At 46.6% G+C, this 25,798-nt stretch overlaps 1 protein-coding gene and 1 pseudogene across 3 annotated transcripts; one reads left to right on the top strand and one right to left on the bottom strand.

Moving 5' to 3' along the window:
• Nucleotides 1-4,443: 4,443 nt before the first annotated feature.
• Nucleotides 4,444-4,955, top strand: LOC101582992 (annotated as a pseudogene).
• A 3,051-nt stretch (nucleotides 4,956-8,006) lies between these two features.
• Nucleotides 8,007-12,135, bottom strand: Hfe2 (hemochromatosis type 2 (juvenile)). 3 transcript variants are annotated; one of them, XM_004647853.2, is made up of 4 exons: nucleotides 11,935-12,135; nucleotides 10,413-10,617; nucleotides 9,549-10,066; nucleotides 8,007-9,066 (listed from the first exon to the last, which is right to left on the bottom strand). In XM_004647853.2, exons 2-4 carry the CDS (start codon nucleotides 10,507-10,509, stop codon nucleotides 8,443-8,445), a joined length of 1,239 nt encoding a protein of 412 aa, XP_004647910.1. In that variant the 5' UTR covers nucleotides 10,510-10,617; nucleotides 11,935-12,135; the 3' UTR covers nucleotides 8,007-8,442. The 3 variants fall into 3 exon arrangements, with proteins under 3 accessions (XP_004647910.1, XP_023563897.1, XP_023563898.1); XM_023708129.1 differs by having other exon boundaries at nucleotides 10,413-10,672; XM_023708130.1 differs by lacking the exon at nucleotides 11,935-12,135 and having other exon boundaries at nucleotides 10,567-10,650.
• Nucleotides 12,136-25,798: the final 13,663 nt, after the last annotated feature.

Here is a 25,798-nt window from a genome sequence, read left to right on the forward strand (position 1 = left end):
GGGAGAGTTGTGAGGTTCGAACTCCAGCCACCTGAGGCTGACAGCTTTGTGGAAGCAGCCACTTAAAGGACTGAGCTAGGCCCAGGCTCCTCCGGGCATCTTTCTATGACTTTTTCAATGGCTCTTCCTTTCCTTTCTGTAAGCCCCCCATCTATATACTGCTGCATGCAAATCACATTACAAGCCGCACTATATCCTTTAGACTGTCTGCACAGTTCTAGCTGTATCTCCGAGCAGCTTGTCCAGGATTAAATTCACTATCTTCCCCCGTGCCCAAACTTTCCTTCTTTTTAGTTTTAGTTTTTGGTGCTGAGGACCGAACCCAGAGCTTCCAGCTTTCTAGGCAAGTGTTTTGCCATTGAACTAAATCCCCAGCCCCCCAAAGCCATTTTTTTCCCTGTTTGTTTTAGTAGAACTACCATATACTTTCAGTCATCAAGGTTTAAAATCCAGACATGGCTACCAGGTGTGGTGGTGCACACCTGTAGTCCCAGCACTCAGGGAGCTGAGGCGGAAGGATTTCCATGAGTTCGAGGCCAGCCTGGGCTACATAGTGAGTTCGAGGCCAGGGTGAACTCACAGTGAGACCCTGTCTCAGAAAACAAACCAAAACAGAAAACAAAAACATTGCCCTTGATTTCATCCTCTGATATCCCTCACACGTAGTCAGCTACCAATTTCTGTCCAGGCCATTTTTTTGGTGTTTCTATACATCCTCCTGTTTTGTTTATTCTGCTACTACTCAGGTTCGTGTCTTTGTTATTTTTGCCTAAATCATTTTAATATAGTTTAACTAATCTTCCTCCTGTCATCTATAGTAAGTAGATTGGCAGAGTTTTCCCTGTCTGCTCCTATGACCATCCAAAGTCCCTTCCATACTGAAATGCAGATGCTTCCAGCCGGCATTAAAGCCTCACAGAGCGGCCTCAACCAGCCTTCCTAAGGTTCTCCTGCCTTTTCTGTGCTTGCCCTTTTATCTCGACCTGGACCAGCTGGTTTCCCTAGCCCTGCCTCGTGAAGTTCCATCCAGGAATGATTCTTCTGCGGACAGCTGAACGATGATGCCTCTGTGAACTGTCCCGATTCCCGGCCTCCTCGTCTTTTCCCTCCCAGCCAAGCATGACTGCACTCTCGCCTCTCTCGTCTTGCACTTCCACATAAACGGGCTTTTCGGTAGAGTGCAAGATTCCTGGAGAGCAGGAGCTTTGTCCCCATCTGCCTGGCGCCTACAAGAGAGCAACTCACAGAGCAAATGCCCTGGGTCCTGGAGGAGACTAGGTCCCAGCTCAGACCCTGGAACGGTTTCTTGTCAGAGTTAGGTTTAAAATAACCTTAACTTTAGACCTTTCTGCCACACCATAATGCATCCTGCCTCTGCCTCTGCAAAGCCCATGGCCTGATTATGTGTGGGAACAAGGCAGGGAAGGCAGCGAGAGGATGGGTGTTTTCCTGAGAGGAAATTGGACGAAGCTGATGTTTATAAGCATGAGCGAGATAGGACATCCTGTACTGAACCCAACTTCCCCTTTTCTGGGAAATTCTTTCTTCACCAGTTCAGATATCCAATTGTCTCAGGCCTGCCACCTAGTGGGTAGTTAAATGTAAGTACTATCAAGATCTCTGATCCAGTAATTGTCTCAGATACAGACTTTTCCAAGACATGAACCTGATCTTTCTAGACCATTCCAGTATTTTACTGAATCATGAAGGCAGGCAGGCAGGCAGGCAGGCAGACGAGGACATATGAGGGGAGATGCAGCCCTGGAGATTAAGCCCAGGCCTTTTTGCACTGAGTGACATTCCCAGCCCTCCTTAAATTTTTTTAAAAGCTTGAAATAGGACTAGATTTCCCAGGCTTGGCTTGAATCTGCCTCAGCTTTCAAGAGTGCTGGGATTATAGGTGTGCACCTCCATGCCTGGCTATGAACACGATTCCTGGTCATGAGAGTAAGGGAGAGGCGAAGGAAACTGTTCACAGCTGAGAGGAAGAAAGCGTGTACTAAAACCGTTTTCAGGATAACAATTAACAATACTTCCTTTGTGTATGGGTATGTGTATGAGAGAGAGAGAGAGAGAGAGAGAGAGAGAGAGAGAGAGAGAGAGGTTGCACACATTTTTTTAAATTTAGTATAGGGTCTACAGGGTCTCAGTACACAGATTGGACTCCTAGTATCCTCCTGTTTTTCAGCCTCCCAAATGCTGAGATTACAGGCGCAGTCTCAGTTGTGTGCTCAGCACACCCCAGGGGCAGGGGCAGCACTGCACGCTGAGGAATGAACCCTGCTCCCTGAGCCTGCCTAAGCAGGTGCTTTAATCCGCTGAGCTATTTGGCCAGCCCTCCAACTAGATTTAATTCCTACCTTCTTTGTGTGTCGTGATGTGTTTATCTGTTTCTTCACTCAAACGGAAGCAGGGGCAAAGGTAAGGTATAGCCTGGAGTCCTTTAGGACTTCAAACCTTGTAGAAAGGGTCAACATGAACCACTAACCTTAGCTTAGCTCCATCAGCTAGCGTTACCCATCGGTAGCTCACTGTGGCCCGCCTGATGTGGCTCCTTCTCTAGCCCGCTGGGCTCTCCTGAGGATTTAGGTCTCCACGGGGTACACGCTGGATGTACCCATAAAGAGAAAAGAAAACCATGACCAGGCCTGTATCTGTTTCAGATGCTGTAGTTTTAGCAAAGGACATTTCAGCTCTTGGCCAGAGGGAGGGGAAGAGTGGAGCAGAGATTCTGAATAACCTCATTTTTAAAATATAAAACTTAGATAATTGCCCAAGAAGGCATGGGTATTGAGTGTGTCAAAGACTGGCTACACAAACCTCTTGATACTAAAACTCTTGCCTTTTTTTTTTTTTTTTTTTTTTTTTTTTTTTTGTGGTACTAGGGATTGAAGTCAGGACCCTGTGCTTGCCAGGCAAACACTTATTCTACTGAGCCATCTCCCAGCTGCTGGCCCAGAGTGGAGGCAGAGCTAGCTATCCTTGCTGAGTTTCACTCCCCTGGAGGGAGCTCAACCTCCATTCGCACAGGAGCTTTATCTCAGGAAACATTTGTTACCCTGTCTTCCTAGTAATTGTTGTGCGATGATGTTAGCTTGGTTTGGGAGTAGGCAGGAAGACGGAGGAAGGCCTTTTGTTTTATAATACTCTGCCTTTCCACTTGGCAGAGATGGCGCAGCTTCGTCGCATGAACTTTGGGAACTGAAGTACTCTGCCTGTTATCTCTCTTGTCTTGAGAAGAAATGAAGGAAGGAACTTGCCCTGAAGGTGAGGGTGGCTGGAGTCCCGAGGGAAATGTTGGGCTGATCTGAAAGTGGTTGAGACGTTGACAAGTTTAAGAAGTTATGGTGGTGGCTCTCCCTTACGATCCCAGCGCTTCGGCAGGAGGATTGCAATTTCCAGCCCAGCCTGTGCAACTTAACATCTTAGTGAGACCCTGCGTCAAAATTTTAAAAAGGCAGGGACAGCTAAATAGCTCAGCGGATTAAAGCACCTGCAAGCAGGCGCAGGGGCCAGGGGTTTGCTGGGTGCGCTAAAACAGCAAGAGACTGGGCGTGGTGTCGCATGCCTGTACTCCCCCCTCTTGGGAGGCTGTAAACAGGCGGATCACTATGAGTCCGATCTAGTAGTGAGACCCTGAACACCTTGTAGACCCTTCCCTAAAATACAAAATAATAATAATAATAATAAATAAATAAAAAGGCAGAGGGACAAGGGACGCCACTCAGTGGTAATCCCTAGGACTGCTCAGGGTTTGGGTGAGGTGTATGAGGCCTGGGTTTAATGTCTAGCCCTGAAAAAGCAGAAAGGAAACCAAACAAACAGCCACAAAAAACTTATGGGGAAAAGGGCAAGCCAAAGTAAAATTGCTGCCCCCATCCCCGCATCAATGTCCCCCCCTGGTACTAGGAACTGAACCTGGGGTCTTTGCTCTGAGCTCACCCACAACCCTTATTTTATTTTATTTTGTTTGGAGACTGGTATTTTGTTTTTTGCGACAAGGTCTCAATGTGTGTTCAGGCTGGCTGTGAACTCACTATGCAGCTCGGGCTGATCTCAAACTTGAGGTGATCCTCCTGCCTCAGCCTCTGAATGCTGGGTAACAGGTGTGTGCTGCCAGGCCCAGTTAGAGACTGGGTCTTGATAGGGGCGTGGATTGGACTCAGATTTGTGATCCTCCTGTGTCAGCCTCTTGGGTTGGGATTACAGGTAGGTGCCATGCCTCTTTCCCATTTACGAGTATATGTGGAGGTTCTCTAAGTCATTTTATGTTTTGTTTTGAAACAGGGTTTTGTGAAGTCACTAAATTGCCCTGGGCTCAAATTTGTGATCCTCCTGCCTCAGCCTCCCAAGTGTTGCGATTATAGGCAGGAGGAGCTGTGTGTGGTGGTTTACTAAAAAAACACCCCAAAACACGGCTCTTCCGGTTCTCCACCATGCTGCAGGATCAAGGGTGAGGAGAACCCCATGCGGGAACTCTGAATTTGCAAACTCTACCTTACATTTGCGGCGGAGAGAGTGGAGCCAGACTGACCCGGGCAGCCAAGGTACTGGAGCAGCTCACGGGCCAGACTCCTGTGTCTTCTAAAACTAGATACCCCGTCAGGTCTTTTGGCATCAGGAGAAGCGAGAAGATTGCTGTCCGCTGCACGGTCCGAGGGGCGAAGGCAGAAGAAATCCTGGAGAAAGGCCTAAAAGTGCGGAGTATGAATTAAGGAACAATAACTTCTCTGATACTGGAAAGTTTGGTTTTGGAATCCAGGAACACATCGATCTGGGCATCAAATATGCCCCCAAGCATTGGTATCTACGGCCTGGACTTCTATGTGGAGCTGGGTAGGCCAGGTTTCAGCGTCGCAGGACGGGCTGCGCTGGGGCCAAACCCAGAAGCAGCCAGGAGGAGGCCGCGCTGGCTCCAGCAGAAGTATGACGGGGTCATCCTTCCTGGCAAATAAATCCCATTTCTGTTCAGAAGGCCAATAAAATGTTTTCAGTGAAAACTAAAACAAAACGAAACAACACCAATCCTCAAAGCCTTCAACTGAGATTATCTTTTAACTCAGCTTTTCATCATTCTGCTTTTCTTCATGTTTGTTTTGTTATTTTTTAATCTAGAAATATTAGACATATCTACTATCCTTGGGTTACAGTAACTGAAAAAAAAATTGAGCTGGGGTCTTGCTGTGTAGTCCAGACTGGCACACGGAACTCACTATGTAGCCCAAGCTGGCCTCAAGCTTGTAGTAATCCTCCTGCTTCAGCCTCCCCGAGTGCTGGGATTATAGGCATGGCATGTGTCACCACACCTGGACAGTAATTCAAATTTTATTAATTTTTGTTTTGTTTTTTTTTATCGGAGGCTAAATCCAGGTGTCATGACAGTGCTGTACTATGAAGTAATACCCCAGCTCAAAATTACAGCTCTCGCACCAAACTGTATCTCTATATTCCCTTCCCTTATATCTCATATGCTCATTAATTATATCTCTAATTAAGTCAATCATCAGCAATTACATTATTTCTACCATGTAAATATTATTCACCATCAGGCCAAGTAGCATATTTTGGTCATTGTGAAATTATAGTGATTTATTTAAACCATTTATTTTACTGTGCCTCTATCTTCATTTTATTTCTTAAATTTCAATTCTGTCAACTGCCTATTCATATTTTATCTCAAATGGTCGATGTATCAGGTAATCTGAAGAAATTAATTTTCTGGAGACTTGGCCCATGCTCCCTGCATAAATTTTTAGTCATTAGCGCCATCTGCTGGCCAATTGTGAAGTGGGCAGTCAGATTTTCAATTTACAGTTCCGGGCTTTCAACTGGAGAGTACTGCTTTCTATGGTCTCACCAGGCGAATGTGGAGAAAAAGACCTCATCATAGCAGTGGAGAAGAGAATATAAAACAATTGACTATCTTTTCCCCTCACCTTGTCATCTAATTTTTCCTGTTTCCTAAGCTTGTCATCTGAGCACCAGATGAAGAAAGCTAGGCTACACGTTTTAAAAGATTAGACAGATAGATGTAGGTAGACAGATTTTGTTGTCCTGGAAATTGAACCCAAAACTTCACAAGGAGTTACATCCCCAGGCCCCAGCCCCTTTTTTAGACAGAGTCTCACTAAATCATTCACACTGGCCTTGAATTTGAGTTTCCCAAGTGTCTGGGGTTAGAGGCATGTGCCACTACTCCTAGACGATCCATTTTTTTCCTTTATTTTATTTTATTTTTTTTATTTATTTGTTTTTAATGTATTTGCTCCAGGGTCTCACTATGCAGCTCGGACTCGTAGTGACCCTCCTGTCTTCAGCTGCCCCACCTCCTCAGCGCTGGGATTACGGGCGTGTGCACCACCACGCCCGGACTCAGTGGTGGCTCAGCACAACCGGGGGCATGTGGTGTGAGGGATGGAATCCGGGTCCCTATGCTTGCCTAAGCAGGCACTCAGTCAGCTGAGCTATGCTGTCGGCCCTTCTTTTTGTTATTTTGAGGTAGGTTCTCACTATGTAGTTCAGGCTGGCTTCAACTCACTATATAGCTATGTAGTCCTGGTTGGCCTCAAACTCCTGGTGATCCTCCTGCCTCAGCCTCTGGAGTGCTGGGATTACAGGTGTGCACTGCCTTGCTGGCTTGCCTATCCATTAAAATTGTAGTTTTAGGGCCAGGGAGATGGCTCAGTAGAATAAGCGCTTCCCTGACAAGTGCAAGGGTTTGAGTTCAATCCCTGGTTCCACAAACAAACAACAACAAAAAAAACCCCACGTAGTTTTATTTCTGTATACTCATTAGATGACCCATTGGCTATCTTTAAGAGTGTAATTCATGGCTTGGGACAACTGCTGCAGTTGAGATATTGAGCGGGCCCTGAAGCTATGGAAGGTTTCCTCCTGCCCAGCTTCCTCCTTCTGCCAGTCCATCCTATTACTCCTTGTGCATGCATTTGAGTTTTGCTGATTTCTGCTCTGAATCATGAACCTATCCTTAGCTCCCGATGGTTCCAGTCGCCCTGACGGTCCTGAACAACTCAAATCCTGCCAGTCTTTTCAAATCTCCTCTATTACCATTCATTACCTTTCTTCCCCCGGGTGCTACTATGGATAGATCCAAGCCCTTCACACATGCTAGGTGAACTCTGCCTCTGCACTACATCTGCAGTCTTTTCCTTAAATTTTCTTTTCGGACAGGATCTCACCAAGTTATCCAGAGTGGCTCCCAGCTTGTTCTGCTCCTGCCTCAGCTTCCCAGGTAGCCGGGGTTACAGGCCCATCCTACCACACCCAACCTCACTTCCTGATTTCTCACCCATCATCTTCCTCTCTGAATTCACAGTACCATACATTTTTTTTTCCAGTACTGGGACAGAACCCAGAACCTTTGCACTATACTACATCTCTAACCCTTTTAAATTTTTTTGTCTACTGGCTGTGGTGGCTCATGTCTGTAATCCCAGCACTGAGGAAGCCAAGGCAGGAATGTGGCATGTTCTCCTACATAGTGAGCTCCAGGCCAGCCTGCACTAAAAATCAAGACAGGGATTTTTTTAAAAATTTGAGGCAGGATCTCACTAAATTGCTAAAGTGCTCATGCTGAGCTTAAATGTATGACCCTCCTGCCTCTGCCTCCCAGAGTGCTTAGACTACAGGTATGTATCGCCAGGCTCCATTTACCATAGAGTTTGATATATTACATACTCCTTTCCTTTGTGCGAAACAGTTTTCTTTCTCTAATAGCCTACAAACTCTCTAAGGCCAGACAGAAGAGTTGCTGATTTCTGAGCCTTCTTTTGGTGAGATGTGCACACGGTCTTTGTTCTACTAAATACATCTGTAAAGAGATCCAACATAGGCAGCAGAGGACAGTGTGGAGAAGCCATAGCTTTAATAACCGAGTAGTTAGGAGTGGGAACGATAGCTTGTATCCTACTGTGTCATTCTCTGAAAGACAGTTCCCTTCACCTCAAACCCAAACAACGCCCTCTTCATTCTCAACCAAGTCTATTCATAAATAGACTTCTTTCTCTAATTATTTTTCCCCCCTTGAGTTTCTCATGGGTAATGGTCATGTCCTTCTCTTTTAATTGTTGCTTTTTACAACATTAATGCCTAAATTCTTTTCTGACCACCAGGCACCCATTAGACCTCCAAGTTTATGGGGCCATCCCAGATATAGATGGATCAGAACAATCCTCTTACTATAGACAGGACTGTCACAGTTGGAGATGAGTTCCTCCAGAAAGCTGGAATGCAGAAACCCTGCCCAGAACCCCTCTTCTGTGATTACTTCAAACCTGGCCTCCAGTCCCTCTGACTCTGGACAAGTGCCATTTTTTATCACGTGTCTCTTAGTCACTACCGTTTTCTTAGCAGCTCTTTGTATTTGTCCATGCCAACCTTTGTCCCGTTATTTCCAAATTGGCCAGGAGATAGCTGGTGTACTTACTGAAAGTAAAGCCACAGAATGAACAGCCCTGAAAGAAGTGGGCCTGGGAAGGTTGTCAGGGAGAGAGGAGCCCCTGCATCTGAAGGGAAGAGGTGCAGCTTCTCTAAGTCTGGCAGGAAGGCTCGGGCGTCCTCCAGAGCTGCCTGGGCAGCTGCTGTGAAGTTGGGGTCACCAGAGATTGAAACATCAAAGACACAGGACTGGAAATAAGCGTCTTCCACTGGAAGCCCTTCCTTACACAGCTGTCTGGCAGTATCTAGGGTTATAGCTCCCCGACGACTGCGCTCCGAGCGAGACAGTTGCTGGCTTGGGGGGCACCCCTCAACACAGAGCTGCAGGTCCTGCTCAGCTGAGAAGGCCCTGGCCACATCCTCTGCTACTTTGATGGAGAAGGACAGCTGCCCAGCTGCCTGCCGAATGACTATAGTTGTGCCGATATAGGCAGCTCGGATCTCCACGTGGCTCCCAGGGTTAGCTGTTTTAACGGACAAACTTGAGCCCCCAGGTCGGTCACCTCCATTGACAGAACCGTCTTCAAAGGCAGCAGGAAGGTTGTCCACCTCAGCCTGGTAGACCTTCTGGTCAATGCACTCCTGCATGTTCTTAAATATGACAGTGAGCTGTGAGAACAAGAGGAAGAACAATTCATTTTGGGCCCAGTGCAGCCTCCCCCAGTTAGGCCTCAAACATAGTCATTGATCTGATTCACGCAAGGGGCAGGGTTTCTTCACGGTCCTGGGTCCTCCATCTTTTCTACTCTGTTATCGCCTAATCCCTCGGTCGTCCCTCTATATTAGTGGGCCTCAATCTCAGCCACTCCCAGAGAAAGTATCCCGTCTGAAACGCCTTAGCTCTCCTATTCCCAGCTTTTCCTATAGTGTTTTCTGCATCAGTGTGAAATTCACCTCTAAGGAAATTGATTTACAGAATTTGTTAGGAGGAAGCGATGATTCTGGATGCCAGAGTGGTTCAGAAAGACAGGGAAGGCAGACCGTGGAGAAATGGCGGGGACCGGAAGGGCGTGGTACCCGGTAGGGGTTGTCGGGGGTGGGGACCCAGAGAGGATCGTGGTCTGGGGCAGGAGGAAGATTGAGCCTCTGACCTTCCGCGTGGTGGTAGCGTTGGCCCCCGATGCCACGGGGGAGCTGGTGGCCTGGACAAAAAGGAAGTCGTTATCCAGCAGGGGCCAGGCTCCTTGGACGCGGCACGTGTGGAAGTGGTGGTGGAAGCTGCGCACGTGGGGGTCCCCGAAGGAGGCGCAGTGCAAGAAGCCGGGCGAGCGGCCGTGCAGCCGCCAGAAGCGGCCCTCGTAGTCGCAGGGGTCCGGGCCTGCGCCCGGGAGGGCCGGGCCCCGGGGCGGGGGCGGGGCGGTCGGGCCCTGGCGCGAGCAGTTGTGCTGGATCATCAGGTCCTCGATGCCGTGCACCGCCGAGTGGAAGGCCAGGTCCCCACGGCAGGTGCGGGCGGTGCGCCGCGTGCAGAGCGCGTAGGAGCGGAGCGCCCGACAGAGGCCGCCCGCGCCCGCCCTCCGCACCGCTCCCGGCGCGCCCCCGCCTCGGAGGCTCAGGGTGGACGACACGTACTCGGCGTTGCAGCGGAGGATCTTGCATTGGGAGTGCGCTGAGGACAGACGGGGGAGCCCTGTGAGGCGGCCCGAGGCCCGCTGCAGGAGCGTGCTCCTCGCTCCCCAGCATCTCAGCAGAGGGTGCAGCGGCTCGCACTGCCCCTCCGCGGCCGTCTTCGCTCCAGCCCTGGCTCCCTGGGTCTCTTCTCAGTCTGATTGAAAACGGGCCATCGCCCGGCCTGCCTCTCTGTCGACCCAAGGCCTCTCCCAGCGGTTCCCCAAGATGACTGGAAAGTACCCCTGTTTGTGGGGGCGGCAACTGACCCGCACCTCTTAGCTCACTCCCGCCCTGTCTGCACTGCCCTGGACACCTCCCCGACCCCTTCCCTGGCTCTTCCTTACCATGTCCACAGAGGAGCAGCAGGAGAGTGAGAGTGCTTAGAGTTGAGGGACTGCCATGGGGGGGCCGGGGACTAGGGGACCGACTCCCGTCTCCCATGCCTATCCCGCCAGGTCCCCCCTGGCGCCGGTTCTTCCCAGCTGATGACCTTCCTACCTAGTGAATTTTGACCGGCAGTCTTGGAAGTGACTGAAAAAAGAAATTTGGCTGGGCATGGGGAAAGAGAAGAGCGAAAGATTGGTCAGGACGGTGTGGAGAGCACCTGGAGAGAGCAAGAAAAGGATGAGCAGCCTGGAGATCAGGGAGAATGAGGCTCCCCAAACTGTAGCGTAGCTGGTACCCCTCTGGCCCCTGCTCCTGTGCTCACTCTCAGGTCCCTTGTGCAATACCTCTAGGTGGGGGTGGAGGGAGGGTTGAGTGGGGGGGGGGCAGAGTCCACTGTGTTGCCCCATCCCGAGCTACCAAAGAGCAGATGTGTTTGGAGAAATCATGGGGATAGATTAGATCTCAGTCATCCTGAAGGGCTCCCCAACAGAATGAGGATCTGAAAATACTTTAGAAATGTATCTCCTGCTGTCCCTCCCATCAAGGGGACACCATCCAGAAGGCATTCATTTCTCTTTCTCCTGTGTGTCAGAACACAAAGAAGAGCAGAGGGGGAGTACTTATCCCTTTTAGAACATTACCAGTCTCTCCCATCTGCCCTAGAGGCCTGCAGGTACAATCCTTCTACTCATAGAATAATAGCTGCAAACAAAGCATGCAATACAATATTTGTTTTCTTCAAAGTAACCATTTTTGTAACTTTCCACACGGAACTCAAAGACCACTCTTCTGTCCCTTGCGAATTCAGAAGTTCCTAGTCTTTTGAGGGTGCTGGCTGGGGAGAAGCTAAGTCCTTACCTCCCTCCTGCCAAATTATGGGAAGGGGCTTGCAGAAGGAAGAGTAGGACAAAGGGAATGGAATAAGGGGAGAAATTGAATACAACAGGAGCATCCTTGGAAGCCCACTGTGAAGAGTATTGCTAGGTAGGGGTAGGGTAGGTGACTGTTAAAAAAGGCCTTCAGGAGAAAACTGCAGAGGAGAGGGTATGGGAGACTCCTCCTAAAGCTTTACCATGAGTCTTGAAGGGGGTGTTTAGGGTAGAGCTCAGGAGAAAAGCACATGGTTAGCATGTACAAGGCCCCGGGTTTGCACAAGGCAAACCTGTCGAGATGGCTTTTTTAGGTAGTGCCCAGCACTACCACCCAAACCAAACCAAAATATCTTGAGGTAACAAAGTATAGTTAACTAAGACTGCTAGAGGAGAGCCAGAACATTAAAGTTCAAACGGCTTGAAGTCAGAGACCAGGAAGAAATGGAGCAGGAGAAAAGGGGGTTGGGGCCTTCTGGTCAAGCGGCATCTTATCCTACCTTTTGGGACAGAGACATCCAAGTCAGTGTCTGCAATTTTATAAGAGTCACACCTCAATACAAAAGTTTTTTTTTTTTTTTAAAGTAATTGCAATCTCACTTCAACTTACTGTTTCCAGTGGTCAGACATCATTCTGACATCCAATTCTCCAGCCATGGTTGCTTATTTTGGTGGCTTGTTGCCACCAGGGGCTCCCGGCTCTTCCTGTTTCCCCCAGCTTCACAGCCCTTGGGCCACTGAAATCTCCCTGAGGTCAGGGAGCCAGAGAAGGTTTGGTGGTGGTGGTGGGGGAGACATGGATTGCCAGAGGACCGGGACAGCTGAGTGGGGGAGGGAGGTGGCTACTGAGTTGACGGTTTTAAAAATAGCTAAGTCCAAAATTCCAGGAACATTGGTGGCAGTAGGGTGTGGGAGTGGAGGCAGTGGGGAGGGTAGGAAGATTGGACAGAATATGGAAGACAGAGTGCCAAGTGCGCCTGGGGGAGACAGGCGGGTCAGATATCCAGTTCCAGCTCACAGGTCTTTGCAGTCCCTGCTTCTCCAGGAATCTTTCCAGTATTCTCGGTTGTGGCCTTTAATAATTACAGTGGACAAATGCATGTCCTCCACCTACCACTGCTGTACTGACCAGCACTTGTAGTTTCCACATGTTGTATCTAGCTGCAAGAATCCAGAGTGGAGAAAGTTCACAGCTCCTCCCCCATCTTTGCAGAGTATTTCAGAAACTAAAAAAACCACCTGTTGAGAGAAGAAATCTGAGCTCTGGGTTGTTTAGGATGAGGGGTTGTTCAGTCTCCCTCGCGCAGGCTCTTGCAGCTGTCTGTTTCCCTGCCTCCTCCGTTGTCATCACCTTACTTTGCACAGTGGCTCCTCCTTTGCTGCCCTGCATCAGCCCTTGAAGCATCGGAGCTCAGCATTGCTGGGAGAAGGACGACCAAAACAAGGGTGAGGAGACAGAATGGAGATGAATTATTTTTTGGACTTTACCAATCCCGAGAGGAGGGGAGTTGGAGAAAAAAACTTAAACAGATTCAGAAACTTGCTTTTGTGTCTGTTTGAGGCATTGCAGCCAGGCATGGTGGTGCACATGCCTGTATTCCCAGCACTTGGGAGGCTGGGGCAGGAGGATCACCACAAGTTTGAGGCCAGCGTGAAGTACACAGTGAGCTCAAGACCACCCTGGACTGCACAAGTGAGACTCTATGTAAAAAACAACAACAAAAGAAGATAGATATTGTAACCAGGAAATTTAGCCATGCAATGTTTTGTGCAACCACGGGCCTATCCTGTAGCACTGGCCAAGAGAAATTAACACAAAGATACTACAAATAGTGTCACTAAGGCATCTATACCAATCAGCTCTACACTTCATTCGGAATTTGTAGGTCCACACAGCACTCTTCTCAGACTCACGTACCCCCATCCCTATACTGGAAATTGTCTCCAGAGTCTTTGCACTGAACTACATTTCCAGCCCTTTTTTTAATTTTTATTTTTTGAGACTAAACTGTGATCCTCCTGCCTCAGCTTCCCAGAGTATTGGGATTACAGGCATGCACCACCACACCTGAATGTAGTTTTTTGTTGTACTGGAACTTGAACCCAGGGAGCATTGAGATATAGCTCCAGGCCTTTTGATTTGCTTATTTGGAGACACCGTGGCCTTGCATTTTCAGTCCTCCTACCTTGGCATCCCAAGCAGCTGGCATTAAAGGTGTGCACCACCATGGCTGGCACATATATGGGGTTTTCTAACAAATTTAGTTTTTCTCTCAATTGTATGAAGCCATGTCACAGAGTTTTATTAAAAAAATGCAAAGTGCCCTCAACTAATCTATTCAATAGTGGCTTTAAAACACAATAGACTAACTGTAACATACAAAACGGAATATACTCTAATAATAAAAATAAGTGAAGAAAAAAGATTTTAAAGTATGCATATTATTGGTGGTAGTGCTGGCATTATTTGTGTGTGTGTGTGTGTGTGTGTGTGGGCATCATTCTAGAACTATTTGGGTTGTATTGCAGGATAAAACAAATAAGTAGAGCTGGGTGTGGTGGTGCACACCTGTAATCCCAGCATTTGGGAGGCTGAGGTAGGAGGCTTGCCATGAGTTTGAGGCAGCCTGGGTAACACAGTGAGTTCAAGGCCAGCCTGAATTACAGAGTAAGACCTTGTCTAAGAAAGAAGAAAGAGAGAAAGAAAGAAAAAAAGGAAGGAAGGAAGAATTGGCACACAAAAACAAAAGAAAAAGATGCTTCCTCCTGAATTTGATCAACCTTTGGTCTAGAGGTACATCAAATGTACCTCAGGGTACAGATTTCTTATTTTTTTTCCTGTCTGTCTGTCTGTCTGTCTGTCTGTCTGTCTGTCTGCAGAACTGGGTGAGAATGTAAAACAAATGACAAATGACTTGGGTTGCTCAACAAATAAATGGAAAGAAGGCGGTTCCAGGCACGTGGTTGCTGCGGATTACAGTGCAGTTATGGCCAAGTCCAAGAACCACACCATGCACAACCAGTCCCGAAAATGGCACAGAAATGGCATCAAGAAACCTCGGTCACAAAGATATGAATCTTTGAAGCAGCTAGATCCCAAGTTCCTTAGGAACATGCGTTTTGCCAAGAAGCACAACAAGAAGGGCTTCAAGAAGGTGCAAGCAAACGATGCCAAGGCCATGGGCGCACACGCTGAGGCTTCCAAGGCCCTCGTCAAGCCCAAGGAGGTCAAGCCCAAGATCATCCCAAAGGGAGTAAACTGCAGGCTCACTCCACTGGCCTATATTGCCCACCCCAAGTTCGGGAAGCGTATCCGTGCCTGCACTGCCAAGGGTCACAGACCTTGCCAGCCAAAGGCCCAGGCTCCACAAGGCCGAGGCTCCAGCTTCTGCTCCAGCCCAGGCCCCCAAAGGTGCCCAGGCTGGTGAAGGCTCCAGTAAAAGCCTCTTATCTGCTGATGTAAAAACAGAAGGACTGGTGTGATCCCTGGGGTGCCATCTGTGGGGGGCTGGGGTCCTCCCGTGCTCTTTGTATAAATAACCTGAGGCAGGAAAAAAAATGGAAAGAAATATGGACAGGTAACCTGTAAAAGGGATTTTAGGAGGCAGCAAACAGTTGTGGAGTATAGACACTATTGGGTCCTCAGTCAAAAAACCAAGAAAATTATTCAATAATTGGGGAAATAGGAATGCTGATAATACTTCCAATGTACTTGATGATTTGTAAAGAATAATTAAAAAAATTATTGCTAAACATGTCTGGTAAATGGTACTTTTTTAAAAAAATGTACTTGGGGCTGGTGAGATGGCTCAGTGGTCTAAAGCACCTACTTAGAACAAGCTAAACTGAGCAAAGCACAGGGACCGCGGTTCAATCCCCCAGCACCACATGCCAGCTAGCCCCACCCCCTGGTGGGCTGAGCTGGACACACACACAAAATAAATAAATAAACAAAATTAAAAAAAAATTAAAAAAATAAAAAAATGTACTTATCTTTTAGAGATACTTCTTGAAATATTTGCAGATGAAAAGATATGATATTGGGGATTTGCTTCCAAACAATTTAGGGTCAGAGAGAAATGGGAGGGATAATTCTAAAATGAGACTGCAACATGAGCTTGTTGAAATTTGTGATGAGTATTATGTTCATGTTTTATCACTGGAACAAAATTCCTTGGGTTTTTTTGTTGTTGTTGTTGTTTTTGTTTTAGGGAAGGGTCTACAGGGTGTTCAGGGTCTCCCTACTAGCATGGACTCATAGTGATCTGCCTGTTTACAGCCTCCCAAGAGCTGGGATTACAGTCCTGCGCCACCACACCCAGTCTCAATTGCTGGCTCCGGGGGGCGGGGCCGACAACGACACACCCAGGATTGAAACCCCAGCTCCTGTGCCTGCTTGCAGGCACTTTAATCCGCTGAGCTATTTGGTCCGCCCTTGGAGCAAAATGCCTGATGTGAATAATTTAAAGGGAGAGATTTATTTGGCTCACAGGTGCGGAGGTTTCGGTCCACCTTCATTGGGCTCCAGCTCTGTACGGCTGTGGCAAAGCAGAGACATCGCGGCAGATGGGCCTGGCAGAGGAAAGCTTCCTACCTTCCAGAGTCCCGGAGCTAGAGAATGAGAGGAAGAGCCGGAGAGGAAAAGGCTGGGGACCAGCGCCAGTCTCCAAAGCTACCCTCCCCATTGCCCATGCCCTTCAACTAGGCCTCACAGCCTGTTTCTGTCCCTTCCCAAGAATGCCCCCAAATTATGACCTCATCAGTGGATCAGTCCACTTGAGCCCACATGATTCATTCACTTTCCAAAAGCCCATGAGCTGGCAAGCAAGGGTTTGGGGAACATTGCAAATCCACACCGAAACAAACACACAAGGATTCATTATAGTAATCGATTTTTCTGTAGGTGTTTGAAATTTTCCATGATAAAAATCTAAAACCAGAAGTTATTTGTAGCTTTTGTCATTTGTGATTATTTTATATAAAATATATAGTTTCCCACTGAGGCATTTTATTTGTACGCATGCATTACATCCCTAGAAAAAGAATCCTAGGATTTGCTCTCCTGTGTGTTTTTGTTTTGCTTCTTGGTGCCCACAGTGCCAACTGAAGTTATCAGCAAAATGAAACCTAACTGATGGGACAGAAACAAATTATCCTGCCATTTTTCTAAATCTGTAATTGTCTATCAAATATGGATTTCACCACCCCATACTTTTTTTTTTTTTTAATTTAGATAGTTTGGAGGCTTTTTGTTTGTGTGGTTTTAGTCTTTTTATTTTTGAGACAGAGCCTCACTAACAAGTTCAGGCTGACCCTGAACTCACCATATAGCCCCGGCTGACTTCTGAGTTGAGGTGATCATCCTGAGAGAGGAGATTAGGGCTTGACAAAGCTGGCTGAGGAACAGGGCTTGGGTGACCTGTTAATCACATTCCCTGGCACGTGTGTGAAGAACAGTTCCCAAAGCCCTGCAAAACCTCTCAGGAGAATTTGAGCAGGCTTCACTAGGATGAGCTAGGCCTGACATCAGGCTGAGGCCCAGGACTTAGCACCAACTCTCAGGACCTGTACGTAGCCGTCCTCTCAGGCTTTCTCAAGATCTAGACTGTGTAAAAGGACACAGACACCAAGAAGAGCTTGGTATGGTGGCTGCCTCACTGGTCACTCTGCTTCCTCCACGGGTCATTGTGTCTTTTACACAGCCAAGCTCCTGTGGCAGAGCCAGTTTCTCTCTCTCTCTTCATTTTCACTTTTGTAAGTAGACTTTACCACAGCTTTTTGACAGTTTCATTTCATTCTTTGTAAGAACCTGAAATCTAACTCCAGAAGGAGAGCAAAGCACCCCAGAATCCAGAGAAGTTCGTCTGGTTACACAAGGGTAGTGTTGTAGATAACACAACCAAATTAGATTGCCGGGAGAACTTGCAACGGGAGTCTAATGCCATTAGAGTTGATGAATGCTCTGTGTGTGTGTGTGTGTGTGTGTGTGTGTGTGTGTGTGTGTGTTCTCAAATATTTATTGCTAATCAGGCAAATTTTGTCTTATTTAGACCTGTACTCTAGCCACTGTGACTCCATTTCTAGTGTCTGCCATTCTTGCCCAATGTTAAATTTTGATCTCCTTTTCCCTTCCTACCTTACATTTGAACTATATTAATGAACCAAAATTAAGTTCAATCTTGGCACCACACCAGGACATTTCTTAGCTACTTGACTTAGTTTAATTTCAAAAACATTGGCAAAGTACTTAAAATTTTCTAGCGTATGTGACAGAGTTAACACCTTAACACAAAAATATGCTAAAACCCTGGCCTTGAACCCAGGGTTTCCCACAAGCACAAGCTCAGGCAGCACTCTGTCACTGGGCTGCATCCCCACTCCTTTACAAAGTTTTAATGTTGATACAATACACATAAAATTCACCATCATAGCCCTTTTAAGTAATGTTCTCTATTCAACGGTGTTAAGGACATCCATATTGTGTAAATCAATCTCCAGAAGTCAATTTTTTTCTTTTTAAGATAAGGTCTCACTACACAATTCAAACTGGCTCTGATCGCCCTGTGTAGCCCAGCCAGGCCTTGAATTCACAGCAACCCTCCTGCCCCAGCCTCCCAAGTGCTGATACTACCGGTGTGCACCACCACATTCAGCTTCGGAACTCTTTGTCTTGAAAAACTGAAATTCCATGCGCATTAAATGAAAGTAAACTTTTTATTTTGAGGCAATGATGTGCTTACATGTAACAGCAACAGATTAGACAGACGGATCCTGTGTGTCCTTTATCTATTTCCCTCAAGGGTCCAGTACTTTGCAAAACTAGTACAATTTGGTCTCCCTGTGAAAGCACACTTTCTAATTGCTCTTGTTAAGATCTTATCTGCAGGGCGGGCCAGATAGCTGAGTGGATTAAAGTGCCTGTTTAGGCAGAAGCAGGGGCCAGGAGTTCGATTTCCAGTGGGCCATGCCAGCCTTTCCCCGGGGCGTGCCAAGACCTTGACTGAGACTGGGCATGGTGGCGTAGTCCTGTAATCCCAGCGTTTAGGAGGCTGAAAAACCGGAAGGATCGCTACGAGTCTGATCTGTGTAGTGAGATCCTGAAGACTGTACTAAATATATTAAAACAATTTTTTTTACATTAAAAAATTAAGAAAGATCTTGACTGAGTTTTGCATTGAGTGCCTCACTTTTTTCAGTAAATGTTATTTCTTGTCCTTGATTATTTCTTGTCCTCTGATTTTTGTCCTTTCCTATATCCTTCAAGACAGATTTTTTTTTTCCTGTAGGACAGGGTTTACAGGGTCTACAGGGTCTCACTACATAGATCAGACTCGTAGTGATCCTCCTGTTTTCAGCCTTCCAAGTACTGGGATTATAGGCGTGTGTTACCACGCCCAGTCTCAATCGGCGCCTCATTGCCTGGGGATCGAGCCCTGGCCACTGCGTTCCTTCATGACACATTATGTTGTGGCTTTATATTGTGCCTTCCTTATACATTTAAAACTAAAGTCTTCATTGTTTTCCATTTTTTAAATCTTTCACATTGATCCTTCTAGGGACAGAATCTGAGATATTTTAAAACATCATGAAGAATTTCAGGCGGGTATAGTTTCATATTTTCTCTCTTTGTAGTTTTTTTATGTTTGTATGAAAGATTAGTTCTGAATAGTCTTTCAGTAGGAGGGGGAAAGATTAGCAGTGATTTTAATTTTAACACATGCATTTCTTCTTCACCTCCCTGAATTTGCTGTACATCTTCCATACACCTTCCTCCTTTTTAAGTTTTTTTCTAATACTGAGAATTGAACTCAGAGGGGCCGGGGAGATGGCTCAGTGGAATAAGCGCTTCCCTGGCAAGCTCAGGGGCCTGAGTTCAATCCCTGGTTCCGCAAAAAAAAAAAAAAAAAAAAAAATCTAGAGAATTGAACTCAGGACCTCGTCCCTGCCAGGCAGGTCCTGTGCTGCCAAGCTGTACCCATAGCCCCTTTCTATTTTTTTTTCTTTTTTTAACATTTATTTAGTGTGTGTGTGTGTGTGTGTGTGTGGCCAGCTCAGCCCACCAGGGGGCAGGGCTGGCTGGCATGTGGTGCTGGGGTATCGAACCGCGGTCCCTGTGCTTTGCCAAGTTTGTTCCAAGTGGGTGCTTTAGACCACTGAGCCATCTCGCCAGCCCCAGCCCCTTTCTATTTTGTACTTCTTATTTTACTTTTATTTTTCTAAATTTTCGGTTAGGGAAGGGTCTACAGGGTGTTCAGGGTCTCACTACTAGATCTGACTCGTAGCGGTTCTATTTACTGCCTCCCAAGTGCTGGGACTACAGGCGCGCCCCGCCACACCCAGTCTCAATCGCTGGCTCAGCATGCCCTGGGGGCAGGGCTGCCATGGGAGGCCCCGGGATCGAACCCCCAGCTCCTGTGCCTGCTTGCAGGTGCTTCGAATGTGCTGAGCTATTTGGCCAGCCCTTATTTTGTGTCTTTAAGACAGAGTTTCACTATGCATTTCAGGCTGGTCTTGAACTCACTCTGTAGGCCAGGCTGGCCTCAAACCCACGATGATCCTCCTGCCTCAGCCTCCTGAGTGCTGGAGTTACAGGTGTGCACTGCCATGCCCGGATCTGCATACTTTTTTTTTCTCTGATGCTTGACTTTGTTTGCTTTTTAGCAATAATCTGCATTTAGACAAAGATGTGTTCAGTTCATTTCCTTGAAACTGATTGCTTCATGTTTCCCAAACTTTCAGACAGAAGAGTACCATCCTGTTTGTTGCACACAACAAATGACATGTTTCTTTAACAGAAACAGAAGTGCAGTACTTTTGAAATACAATGGTGTTCATTTGATGTCTTTTTTATATAGTATTCATATAATTACCTGGTATATGCCTTCATTAATAAAGCTGTTAGTTTAGTCACACACACACAAACCATTACAATATCACAACCAGCATACTGACCTTGATATATTCAAGATATAGGGCATTTTTAAATCACTATAGGGATTCCTCATGTCGCTAGACTACGCCCCTCAGTCCCTTCCCTACCTTAACCCTGAGTCACAACTAATCTGTACTGTTACTTTGGTCATTTAAGAACATCTAGATAGAATCATCCTGGGTCACTGTACAACCTTTTCTTTTTGTTGTTGGAACTGGGGATTGAACTCAGGCCCTTGTTAAAGAGCATCTTTTTTCTTGGCAGTTTTTGGTTATTATTAATATATCAGCTACAAATATTTATATATAGTTGGTTGTTTTTGTTTTTTACAATGTAATTCAGGCTAGTTTTGAACTCACCATGTAGCCCAGGCTGGGCTCAAACTCTGATTCTCTTGCCTCAGCCTCCTGAGTGCTGGGATTATAGGCATGCACCACCACACCAACCCAGCTACCAACTCTTTGTCTCGCCCTAGATCATGTCATGAAGATTTCTCCTTTATTTTCTCCTAAAAGTCTTATATTTTGAATTTATGTCAGTAATTCAGTTTGAGTTAGTTTTTAAAAACAAAATATTGAGATATGAGACTAGAGCCTGTCACCTTGGCACTCGGGAGGCTGGGGCAGGAGGATGGCAGCGAGTACAAGGCCAGCTTAGGCTGCACTGTTAGTTCAAGGCAAGACTGAGCCACAAAGCAAAGCAAAACAAAATGAAATAAAAGCCATCAAACCAAACAAAAATATGAGACTAGATTTTGTTTGCCTATGGAGCTAGAATTTCTTCAATGATGTTTATTGAAAAAGCTGTCTTCCCTCCACTGAACTACATTTGCTCCTTTGTAAAATACCAGTTGGCTGTGTTACTGTTGGGGTGTGCTATTCTCTGTTCTACTTTCTATATTTACCCGTGTTAATGCCATAATCCTTGTTAGTGTGGCCATAAAGTAAGTCCTAAAAACGAGCAAGCTGATTCCTCATGTTGAATCCTTTTTCAAAATTGTTTTTAGCTATTCTAGCTTCTTTATTTTTCACATAACTTTTTTGTGGGTACAATTACTACTGCATTGATTTTCCTACAGGTAATCAATCTTCCTAAAGCTTCAACATTTTTGCCTCCAAGTTAAAAGAATAAATACAAAATTTAGACTTTTTCGTCTTGTGTTCTTGTGTGCTTGTGTCCTCCCAGTTCAAAGAGCTCGCATCTCTTAGTGGCCAGCTTCCTTTTTTTTTTTTTTTTTTTTAATAGGGTCTACAGGGTCTCACTACACAGATGGACTCGTAGTGATGCTCCTGTTTTCAGCCTCCCAAGCGCTGGGGTTACAGGCGCACACGACCATGCCCAGTCTCAGTAGCCTCCTAGCGGGGCCCCGGGGGTGCGGCGGGCACGGCATGTGGTGCCAGCTTCCTCTTGCTCTGCGGTGAGCCCCACATGCTCAGCCTCAGGGCTGTCTTCCTTGTGGCTTTAGCCCCCTCCCAGGAGCTTGGATCTGTCTGCCCACCACAGCCACTCTGCTTCCCGTTGTAGCCCCTCCTTCTTGGGCCCACAGGGAACGCTTGCCCTTCCTGTGCAGAGTCACCTTACAGGCTGATGCTCGCCACACTTCTTGGAGAACGTCTCCGGGGTTTCAGGTACGTTGGCCATTCGGCGTCGAGCCGTCCGAAGGATGAGGAGAGGTCTCCACTCCTGGCCTCCACGCTTGCTTGCTCCTTCCAGGAAAGAGCACGTGACCTTTAGACTAAGGTCCGTAACTAGAAAAACTAGAAAGCGTCCTACGCTTCCGCCCCTCCCTTTTTTAGGAATGGGTCTCTTGCATGCTAGGGAAACATTTTGTCATTAAGCTATACCCCGGTTCATCTTCATCATTTTTTATTGTGATAAAATACACTCATACGAAGTTTACAGTTTTAACATTTTAAAATATGTAACTACTAGCATTTAGCGCCTTAAAAATGTACAGCTGTCACCACTATCTAATTCCTAACACTTCCATCACTTTAAAAAGTAATCAGGGAGATAATTCAGTAGAATATGCACTCGCCTGGCAAGCGCAAGGTCCTGAGTTCAATCTGCCCTACTGGAAAAAAAAAAAAAAAAAAAAAAAAAAAGAAAAGAAAAGAAAGAAAAAAGAAAAAGGAAAAAAAAAAAAGGTAGTCCTATTACCTTTTGTCTCTATGGATTTAATTATTCTGACCTTTTATACAAGTGGAATTTCACAATATATAAGCTTTTGTATCTGCTTTCTTCCTTCCTTTCTTTTTTTTTGGGGGGGGGGCAGAATTGAACTCAGGCCCCTGTGCTTGCCAGGCAAGCACTTATTCTACTGAGCCATCTCCCCAGCCCCTGCTTTGTTTCATTCAGTGTGTTTTGCTGAGCTGCACCTAAGCTGCACCACGTATCACCACTTTTTTTTCTTCTAGCAGAATAATATGTAAGTTTGAAGTGGATGAGGTGATGCATATCTATAATCCAAATGTTTGGGAGGCTGAGGCAGGAGGACCACTGTGAGTGGTACGCACACTGGGTTAAAGAAGAGGACAGCCTGAACCACATAGCAAGACCTTGTCTCAAAATAAACAAGCCAATATGTCCTTGCATTTACAAACTGCATTTTGTTTCTTCATTTAGCTATTAAAGGGCGTCTGGACTGCGTCCACCTCTGGGCTGTCGTCATAGGGCTGCCATGAATGCGCAGGTATGACTCTTTCTCTGCGTCCTGTCTTCAGCTCTTTGGGCCACAGCCCAGGAGTGGAATGGCTGAGTCATGCTCTATGTGCGGCTTGCCCAGGAGCTGCCAGACTTTTCCACAGCAGCCGCCCCATTGTGCATGCCCACTGTAGTGCACCAGTCTCCGATTTCCCGCAACCTCGTCATCACTGCTGTTTTCTATTTCCCATTCTGTCAGTGTAGAGGGGGATCTTAGGAATTTCATTTCCTTAGGGGTTGATGACATTGCACAGCTTTTCATGTGCTTGTTGGCCACTGGGATATCTTTTTTATTAACAGGGAAAAGAGCACTCAAAACTTATCACATGCCTAAGGCATGGGGGTTATTAGACTTGAATAGACGTGGAGAAATGTCTATCCAAGTGCTCTAGTCATTTGAAAACCTGGATTGTTTGTACTGTCGTTCAGTCAGACACTTCATACTTGAAGGAGTTTCCTGGACACAGGGAGCCAGGCTGTGCCCGTGTTAGCAGTACACACACCAAGACTGGGCATGCAGGGAAAACTGGGTGAGCAGCCCGTTCTTGGAGTACTCGGAAAATTTTGCGCTTTCTGGTCTCCAGAGGTTCTGATAAGGAATCTGCTGCCACTCAAATAAAATATACTTTTTTTCTGCTTTAACACTTTTTCTTTGCTTGTAGCTTTCAGCAGGGTCTAGGAGGGGCTGTGGCACGCCTTCTTCGGGGCTTAGCTTGTTGCGATTCAGTTTCTTGCACCTGCAGGTTTAGTCCTCTGACAAATTTGGGGAGTTTTTGGACATGATTATCATTGTTATCTTTTTTCCTGCCTTGTTCTATTTCTGGGAATTTGATGGCACAAATGTTAAATCTTCCATGACAATCCCACAAGTCTCTGACACTGTCCTCAGTTTGTTTTCCAGGCCGTGTGTGTGTGTGTGTGTGTGTGTGTGTGTGTGTGTGTGTGTTTCAGATCAAACGATTTTTATTGTTGTGTCTTCCAGTTCGCTGAGTTTCCTCCGTTCTGCTGAGGAGTTTTCTTCCATTCCATTGTACTACTGAGGATCTTTTTTGGTTGCTTGATAACTTTGACAATCAGCAATTTGTTCTCATTCATACAGTAGACATTTCACAGAGGTGACAGGAGCACAGGTAGCCAAAGCATTGTACAGAGCAGCTCTAGTGAATCTTTATCCTCATGTTTTGAGGAAACCATCCTTCGATGCAATATATAACTTATTTCTTTTGTGTCTGCAGCCACCTTCTCTTCTATGACAAATTTCTGGGTCTCTGAGGTGTTTTGGTTTTTTTTTCCAATTTTGAGCTGGGATGATTTTTAGCTTTAAAATTTGTCTGTTTCTTCGTACATCTTCTCTTTCTCTACTGAGCTCTCTATCTCTACATAGTCCTGTTTTTCTTTTGTTCATGCATGTTCAGAATTGCTTGTGGAGGCATTTTTATAATGACTGCTTTACAATTTTTTGGTCAGGCTGGTCAGGTGGTATGTGTCTGTAGTTCTAGCTCCTTGAGAAGCTGAGGTAGCTGGAACGGGAACCTAGGAATTAGGGGCCAACCTGGGCAACATAGCAAGGCCCTGTCTCACAAAAGGAGAAAAAAGTGCTCTAGATCTCTTTTCATTCCAAGATCTTAGTTGTTGATGTATTGAATGTGCTTTGATTGGTTCCTAGACATTTTGAGTTTTATGTTTAAGGTTCTGGATCTTGCCTGGTGTGGTGGTGGACGCCTGTAATGCCAGCACTCAGGAGGCCAAGGCAGGAAGATTGCCTTGAGTTGGAGGCTAGCCTGGGCTACATACATAGTCCACTACCTAGTGAGATCCTGTCTCAAACAAAACAAAATTCTGGATGGATCTTATTTGAAGCTTATGTTTTGGTTGATTTTCTCAAAAAGTGCTCAGGCAGAAGTATGTCAGTGTGGGTAGGGAAGCGGGGGAGACGGCCCTAGCCCCTTAGGTCTACACTGATACCAGCCTGGCTGGACTCGATGTGGAGCGCCACACACTCCTTACTGTCCCTCACACAGCTGCCCCACACCCCCCACTGACACACTGGGCCGGAGAGTAGGGAGGACCTTAGTCCACTGCTTGTTTTTGTTTGTTTTGTGACACTGCCGACTGGATCCAGGGCCTCAGATAAGCTGAGGCAGTGGTCTACCATTGGGCCACTCCCTCAGGGTCTTCTTTCTTCTATTGATGTTTTCAGGTTGCTGGCTTCTTAAGCTCCAAATCTAAAAGAGCTGAGGGAAAAAAAAGACAGTCTGAGCCAGCAGCATTGGGTCGGCCTTTGGTTTCTGAGGCCCCTTAGCTGGGCCTGGCTTCTCTCCAGAACTTCCAAAGTCTTCTTATGTTTGTTTTGTACATAATGTCCAGAGTTGTTAGTTGTGCTAGGAGTAGGAAGAGGAGGGGGGGAGGGAGGAGGAAAAAGTAGGTCTAATTAGTCTGCCCTGATGCTCATGTATGTATTTTGGGAGGCATGTGTTTGTGCATGTGTGTGTGGGGGTATTCAGACAGGGTCTCACTATGCAATTCAGGTGGGCCTTGAACTCACTATGTAGTGGAGGCTGGCCTCAAACTTGCAGCGATCCTCCTGCCCCAGCCTCCCCAGTGCTGGGATTACAGATGTCTGCCACCAGGCCAGGCTGGATGTACTTTGGATGATTTGTAAATGTCTGAGACAATAGTACGCAGACTGAAGTGAGTGAACCACACTCCTCCCCTGGGCCTTTCTGTGTGGGGGCCAGAAGAGCAGCAGATTTAATCCTGTCCTGAGGCTTTGCTGATTGCCCGGTGGTGCTTGGAGGCCAAGAACCCTGCTCTTATCTTGGCTTCTCCAGTTTCCAAA

This window comes from Octodon degus, unplaced genomic scaffold, assembly GCF_000260255.1.
Source record: "Octodon degus isolate 3935 unplaced genomic scaffold, OctDeg1.0 scaffold00331, whole genome shotgun sequence".
In the NCBI taxonomy this organism is placed as follows: Eukaryota; Metazoa; Chordata; class Mammalia; order Rodentia; family Octodontidae; genus Octodon; species Octodon degus.